General features: G+C 39.8%; 1 protein-coding gene and 1 long non-coding RNA gene across 2 annotated transcripts in view; one reads left to right on the top strand and one right to left on the bottom strand.

Annotated features, from left to right (window-relative positions):
* On the top strand, positions 1 to 3037 carry LOC130013527 (uncharacterized). Its single transcript, XR_008788697.1, has 3 exons — positions 1 to 71; positions 1183 to 1279; positions 2131 to 3037. It is a non-coding gene; the product is annotated as an uncharacterized LOC130013527 (long non-coding RNA).
* A 2923-nt stretch (positions 3038 to 5960) lies between these two features.
* Positions 5961 to 8464, bottom strand: part of LOC126826947 (uncharacterized protein C12orf56) — a 39247-nt gene continuing 36743 nt past the window's right edge. The window contains exon 12 of the mRNA XM_050556104.2: positions 5961 to 8176. Coding sequence (XP_050412061.1) covers positions 8038 to 8176 — 139 coding nt within the window. The 3' untranslated portion in view covers positions 5961 to 8037. The remainder of the gene's footprint in view (positions 8177 to 8464) is intronic.

The following is an 8464-nucleotide window of genomic DNA, read 5'->3' as shown; positions in this document are numbered from 1 at the left end:
ATTTTATTAGTGGTACTCTTGTTGTATTATCTCAGATCAAAAGGGTTCTTTATGATGGGACTTCCAAAAGGGTATGTATCTTAACGTGGAATTAATATAACCATTCCAATTTGACGATTTCACAACATCTGCTTTTCTCATTTAAACACATTAAAGTAACTGCAATTAAAATATTCACAGTACCGTTTAAACCAAATAAAAATACCCGCAGTACCCCTTTAAGCATAATACAATGCCCGCAACCCTCCTTTAAACAAAATAAAAATACCCAAATTTCCCATTTAAACGAAATAGAATTCCCGCATTGCCTAGTTAAACAAATCGAAACACTTGAAGTTCCCCTTTAAGTAAATGCAAATACCTGAAGCCCACCTTTAACAAAATTAAAATACCTGCAGCACACCTTTAACAAAATTAAAATACCCGGATCTGTATCTTTAAATAGATAAAAATAGCGGAAGTTTCCCTTTAAGTAAATTAACATATCTGCGTTTCCTATCCCTTTAAATAAATTAAAATATTCACAACACTCCTATTTGTAAATTAAATGCAGTATGACATTCACATACCATTTCCGGTTTAAAATATTAGAATTCCCGTCAATTTAATGTGGTGTTTCTCATTTCGTCATTACAAATGCCACCAATCACCGCCATTGTCCCCTTGACAACACGTGTTATCTGAGCAACCCTCCATTGGGAGAGAAAGTTCATCGGGATTTTCCGGCGTGGTTCCCCTTGTTAGCGGTGCAGGACAGACTGTCTGGCAAGGGACAACGACTAGTCTTTCGGATGGAACGAAAAACTGAGATCCCATGTACACATTGGCGTGCGCGTAAAAGATCCCTTGAAAGTTGGAATTTGAAATAAGAGCAGACCATCGCGCCGCTGTCCGGGCACAATTTCCCTCATAGTTTGGTGTATGTCTGTCTTCATTAGCCCCGTAGAAGCGGAACATTGGGAACTTAAAGACCATTTCATTCTATATGGATTGGCAAAGAACCTTTATAATTTGTTATGGTCGGTTACAGTGGCGTGTGATACCCGGGGCCTAGTACTCAGAACACTGATTTTGTGTGACGAGATAATTTAGCTCTCTCAATGACCGAATGTTAGTCAAAGTTAAGTTACTGAATAGTTTTATGAGTTAAGAATTATTACACTGATTTTGTATATTTTTCAGATTAAGACGACCATCACATCCAGATTTTAAAACATCAGTCAATAATCCTGGTTATAGTGTTACAGATGAAGAGTATGCTACTATTGATGATATTATGGTTAGTAGGGGGTCTACATACTAACAAATAGTAGAGTTATCGGGGCCTTAACTAGCTCAAAACAACGAGGGTGGGCGGGGGTGTTCTCAGGGGTGCTTGGCTTGACGGACATTGTATATCTATTTTTTTTTAACGTCGACAATTTTTTCACGGGGGGGGGGGGGGCGAAACTTTTTGCAGTGGGGAGGGGCAAAGCCCCCCCCCCCCTTAGTTACGGGGCTGAGGGTTATGAGGTGTTTTCGACGTCGTCTTGTGCATTTCGTCTTCTTCTATATAAATAGTGGGATTCTTTCAGAACGTCAGTACTCGTGCGCATGGCATAAAACAGCTGATTAAAAACAATAGATGTGTATGTACAGTTTAAAAAATTGGGTATACAGGCTTATTGGTAAGCACAGTCGCCCGCCGGTGGTCTATCCAGCCTGGCCTTAAACACGGTAATGTACTGGCTTCTCGACTGCCACCGTCGAGCGGTAATGTACTTGTCTCTTGACCGAAATTGTCGACCAGTAATGTACTTGCCTCTCGACCGCAACCGCGATTTTCGAACGGTAAGGTACAATTCTCCCGGTTACAGGCGTATAGCGCGCCTGTGGGACTGAGCAGGAAAGTGTGCCTAATTGTTCGGATATGACGAATAATCTATGTCCACCCCTGTACTATATGTAAGTCTCCATGGAGATTTCGATACAAGGACCAATCGGCCATCAAGATTTGCCTGAAGTGATAACAAGGGCCATCAAACAATATTTTGAGATTTAGTTTTTACACGGGTGAATAATAATGGGCGAATTTAACTAAACCAGTTTTGGAAAAACCTGACAAATTCCCGTCCATTTGTTTTATTTCAGGATGATCCCAGTTACAATTCCTCTGACGAACGGAGGTCAAACATCAAACCACCCGTTCCTAAGCGACCACTAAAGACGTTATCAATCCCAGATATAATAACATCGAGCGAAACTTCCACATCCGATCAAAATGATCACAACAAACAAAACGGATTGAAACAGTCCTACTATTCGCCGTTTATTGAACGACAGGATCTGAAACACGTCCCGTCCGGTTATTCCACGCCATATCTACTGGAAGGATCTGTGGCAGCGACTGTGCCGACCCCGGAAACAACCGAGAGAGAACCAATTGGAAAAAGCCCGGTTGACCCAAGTGAACGCCCGAGACTACCCGAACCCGTAAATTTGAAATCGAAGAAGCCGTCTGTAGCAAATGAAATGTCGATCCCTGATTATGTGGATTTTGGTGAAATGGACGGAGACTATAACCTGCCAACCACGCCGGCTAGATTTTATATAGGACGAATTGAAAACAAATAAATATTTTAGAGAAGAGGGAGTAGAAAGGCAGTGGATGGACATACAGTTGAAGGGAGGTCACTCTGGCACCACTGACAATAAGAAATCACCCCGGAAAATCCTGAGGAATTATTTCCGTCAACACCTTTTAATCTTGGAAACATGAGAGAGAGAGAGAGAGAGAGAGAGAGAGAGAGAGAGAGCAATACTGCACGCAGCGACCCATCTACGTCATACTTCCCAGAATGTGACACTGCACTGATTATCCGCCATTTAAAACGCTCATGTGATCATTTTGGGGCGGGACTTATCGACTCGAGACCGCTTTGTTTAGACAACAGAGTAAAAATAACCCACGCACGTGTGTTTTATGTAAACACGGCATGTCGCGGACACTCGCGTAAAAGCGATATATAATATGTGCTCTGGGTAATATTGCAATAAATTATTTACCATTGTAAACTGTCTTTAGAGTTTCAATCTGTTTATCTTTCAAAACAAGGTTAGATACTCCTAAATTTGTTTTCGCAAATAAAACCGCCTCTGTGAAATTATGTTTCATGGGCGCTGCCATATTGAATAATTAGAGGACTATTTTGTGATTCGGCTTTGATTAGTTTGACATTTTTCATACACACAGCGGCTAAATAAACATATTTAATTTCATTCAATATGACAATAGAAGAGAAATAAATACTTTTAAAAATTTCTAAAAGCATACTCAGTGTTTTCGACTAAAATCCGTCGATGTAGGAATTTAAATGTCGGTTAATTAGATTAGGGCCTATTCTCAGCCGGAGCTAGCTGTAGATAGGCAGTCTAAGTTTGGGATGAGAGAGAGAGAGGGTTAACGTCCACTCGACACAAACCAGGTCATTTCGGGACTAACATATGGTTCACTTTTATTTCAATAATACTCTTGCGCGTAGGGGTCTTTAGCTGTGGAAGGAAACCGGGGGACCCAGAGAAAACCCGCGAATTTGGACAGGCGACCCTACTCCTTGTTACGTTCAACCGGGGAATCGAAACCACGCCAGTTGACTCAATGACAGACCATATGTTACAACGCACACGCGCTAACCACTCGGCCATCCAACCCCCATCTATTTGACAGTATAGGATTAAAAGAAGCGTGGTCTTTAACTCAATCCATAGTCCTCGACATTGAAAACACGAATTATTTGTTAATTTAAATCAACATTGATGTTGTTATCTTACCGTGAAAGGATAAGCTTCTGATATCCAATATTTAAGACAAAATAAAAAATATTTTCGAGTGCTAGTTGTATGAATCGACTTGATGAATGGGGCTAAACATATCCCATGTAGGACAATACTACCTGTGTAGACTGGAATAACCAGACGTCAAATACGGTCATTCAATTCAGACTATTCGCGTATTTCACCGAACATAACTGATTTGAAATAACAGTTGGGCTTCTGATATCAATTATTTAAGACAAAATAAGAAATGCTTTCGGGTACCAGTTGTATAATGCGACTTCGTGGAATAGTTTGATGAGTACTGTATGTGAAATAAATGTTGTAAATATTTTGTATAAGTGATTAAAATATTTATATAAATACTTCACTGTCGCCCAGAATTATACCATCTTCACAAAGCCAATATTTTATGGCTGAATCAGTACAATATTACATTGTTTTTACGGTTATTTCGCATTTATGTAAATATTTCACTGTCGACCCGAATTATACCATCTTCGCTAAGCCAATATTTTATGGCTGAATCAGAACAATATTACATTGTTTTTACGGTTACCGTAACGGTCTAATACAGTGGTTCGCAACCTTCTTTTGGCAACGGCACACCTTGGAACACATGAAAAATTAGCGGCTCACCTGGCTAAATATATATGAAAAATATCTGAATTTTGCAAAATTGATACTGTATATGGCATGTCATAGACGGCATATAACCGCAGACACAGACTAGTCATAGAAAAATAGAATTCTAACAAATTCGCAAACACTGTTTGAGTAAAAACTTAGAAACAAAGTCCCTTAACGAAAAAATGAAATGGTGTTGAACGTCCTACTGTTCAGCTCCGGCTGGGCTAATGAAGATGGACATATGCCATACAGTGTGCTATGAGGGAAATTTTGCCCGGGTAGCGGCAATATGGCCTACTCTATATCGAATTCCAACTGTCAAGGGATCTTTTACGTGCACGGTTTTTCGACACATCCGAACGGCAGCTGTCCTTGTCGGGCCCTTCTGTACAAGGGCAAATCCCGACGGAAAATCCGATGAACTTTCTCGGCCAATGCAGGGTTCGAACACGCTACCATGGCTCCGAAATATAATAACATGTCTATTTGTAACTAACTCGAACGCGGGACTCGATCTATTGCAAGCGACATCCACCGTTAAAAGGGGGAGAGAGAGAGAGAGAGTGGGAGAGAGAGAGAGTGTGTGTGTGTGCCATCCGGGCGGTCCGTGGACTTTTTCCCCCACCTTTGACACTCAAGAAAGACAAACACCACAAAGATAACGCCCACTCGACACAACTGTCATTTCGGGGCTAACATATAGTTCAATTTTATTTGAATAATTCGCTTGCGCGTAGGGGTCTTTAGCAGTGGGAGGAAACCGGAGGACCCAGAGAAAACCCACGAGGTTGGACAGGCGACCCTACTCCTTGTCACGTACAACCGGGAAATCGAAACCACGCTAGTTGACTCATTGACAGACCTTATGATACAGCGCACACACTAACACACTAACCATTCGGTCATCCCCCCCCCCCACGCTTTTTAAAGTGTGTGTGGGGGGGGGGGTGTCTAGGGCGTTCACTATCTATCATAGGGTCTTATATCTGATTATCAACAATTTGATCTCATGTGACAAGGGAGAGAGAGTTTGAGACCTGGGTATTAAGGACTGCCCAAAACATACAAGGTCATTTCGGGACTAACATACCCTACAAATTTATTCCTATAATTCTCTTGCGGGTAGGTGTCTTTAGCTGTGGGAAGAAACTGGAAGACCCAGAGAAAACACAGAAGGTAATTTCGGGACTAACATATCCTACAAATTTATTCCTATTATTCTCTTGCGCTTGGGGGTCTTTAGCTGTGGGAAGAAACTGGACGACCCGGAGAAAACACAGGTCAGGCAGGCGTCCCTACCCTTGTCACAAACAAGCATGGGGTGGAAACCAATAGCACTTGACTATATGACAAGAGGTACAGGGTTTAATGTTAAATGGAGAGAAAATGTCATTTCGGGACAAACACATGTATATTTATATGTTGTAAACGATTATATTTCTAGGTGCCCTACCTCCTATATCTGGGCACGATCATCAGTGAGATTTAGAAATTTGAGAGCAGTAAAAACACATTAATTATCAGCAATTATCAACAATTTATAACAATTAAAGCTTTTGGTTACTATAGTTACAGCAGTCAGAAGCAATCAACATCTCATCATAATTATAGCCTTAAGTTAAGTTACAAATCAGAGGCTATCAACATTTCATCATAATTAAAGCCTTAAGTTACAAGTCAGAAGCAATCAACATTTCATCATAATTAAAGCCTTAAGTTACAAGTCAGAGGCTATCATTAAAGCCTTAAGTTACAAGTCAGAAGCCATCAACATTTGACCATAATTAAAGCCTTAAGTTACAAGTCAAAACCAATCAACATTTCATCATAATAACAACCTTATAGCACACTGCATGCTGTATGGTGCATGCCCGTCTTCATTAGCCTAGTAGGAGCAGAACAGTAGGATGTTAAACCCCATTTCATTTCATTTCATAGTTTCATAGTTGAACTTGGCTTGACAAGAATGCTTACACCTCTTTTCATTTCATTCGAACAAGGATGGTGATCCCGATTATAAAATCAAAAAATATAAAATGTCATGTTCTTACATAACAATAAGCTGAGCAAATGTCATGATTAGCTACTACAATAGAAATTGGCACATTAATATATGTTAGAGCATCTTCAGTTTATTACATCATAATTGTATTCACAATAAACAAAAATCCATGAATTTCACAATACTATCAGTAGGGACATTATGTAGAGAAAGGCTCAGAGGGGGGGAGGGGGGATAAATCTATTTGTTAAGGCTAGCCCAATTTTCGGCAAGGTTGCTGAGATGTAAATAAGGAAAAAAGGTTAGAGCATGTGATTGTTGGCGAGATTGTAGGTTAAGGTTAGGGTAAGCATTTGGGATTAGTGCTAGTCCTGCTTACATCTTGTGACCTTTGACCAAACTTGAAGTTGGCCTTATGAATTAGATGTAACCCAGAGGGGTTGATGGCACTGAGCATCCATTTCCGGGGGGAGTTGACTCAATGACAGATCTAATGATACAGCGCACACACGCTAACCATTCAGCCATCCACTCCCCGCCAAATATATAAACAAAATAACCAAAACCATACATGACAACAGGCTTTTGATCTTGTTGTCATTTATGTTTTTGGTTATGTTATTATATTTTGTCTATATATTTGCCTCATATTGCTGTATTAGATTGATAACTTTGCGAGAATACTCATTCTCTTCGAAACCTCACCTTACAATAATCTAGTAGCTGTTTTCCATAAATATGTGTTTTTGGTTTTTTTTAACTTCAGACACGATCATTTCACTGTGTTGATGGTATGAGAGTATAATTTCAACATCGAGATTATCTTGGAGTCTTGTTGAGCGTAATACCAGCGTGTGGCTTATAATACACTAGTAGCTGTTTTCCATAAGTATACTGTGTTGATGGTAATGAAAGTTTAATTTGGACCCCGAGATTATCTTGGAGTTTTGTTGAGCGTAATACCAGCGTGTGGCTTATAATACACTAGTAGCTGTTTTCCATAAGTATACTGTGTTGATGGTAATGAAAGTTTAATTTGGACCCCGAGATTATCTTGGAGTTTTGTTGAGCGTAATACCAGCGTGTGGCTTATAATACACTAGTAGCTGTTTTCCATAAGTATACTGTGTTGATGGTAATGAAAGTTTAATTTGGACCCCGAGATTATCTTGGAGTTTTGTTGAGCGTAATACCAGCGTGTGGCTTATAATACACTAGTAGCTGTTTTCCATAAGTATACTGTGTTGATGGTAATGAAAGTTTAATTTGGACCCCAAGATTATCTTGGAGTTTTGTTGAGCGTAATACCAGCGTGTGGCTTATAATACACTAGTAGCTGTTTTCCATAAGTATACTGTGTTGATGGTAATGAAAGTTTAATTTGGACCCCAAGATTATCTTGGAGTTTTGTTGAGCGTAATAAATTATCTTGGAGTTTTGTTGAGCGTAATAGATTATCTTGGAGTTTTGTTGAGCGTAATAGATTATCTTGGAGTTTTGTTGAGCATAATAGATTATCTTGGAGTTTTGTTGAGCATAATACCAGCGTGACCCGTGTTGATGGTAATGAGAGTATAATTTGGACCCCGAGATTATCTTGGGGTTTTGTTGAGCGTAATACCAGCATTGCGAACTTTATTGATGACGGCATCAGCAATACTGAGAGTCATCTGGGTTATAGGAAAACTTGAAGGCAGTTTTTTGGCAACATTTTTATGGTGGATATAGTATCTGAAAAAAAAAAAAAAAAAATATTGAAGTTGTTAAAATTGAATTCAGGTTGGTTTATTTGTCCCACTGCATCATCCGGGGTAGATTTTCCCCCGACAGTAGTGTACAAATTCACACTGGCAAGGGATCTTTTATGTGCCCGCCATTGAGAAAGTAGCTGTTTTTCCATAAGTATGTGTTTTTGTGTATGTGTGGATCTGTTCATTTCCAACGGCAACTTCCACATCAAACCTCGGTTTATCGTTTCATCGGAACCTTTTCAGATCCCCGATCCTGCACCACTGACAA

This window comes from Patella vulgata, chromosome 7, assembly GCF_932274485.2.
Source record: "Patella vulgata chromosome 7, xgPatVulg1.2, whole genome shotgun sequence".
NCBI classification, from domain to species: Eukaryota; Metazoa; Mollusca; class Gastropoda; family Patellidae; genus Patella; species Patella vulgata.
This window is presented reverse-complemented; position numbering and strand designations above follow the sequence as displayed.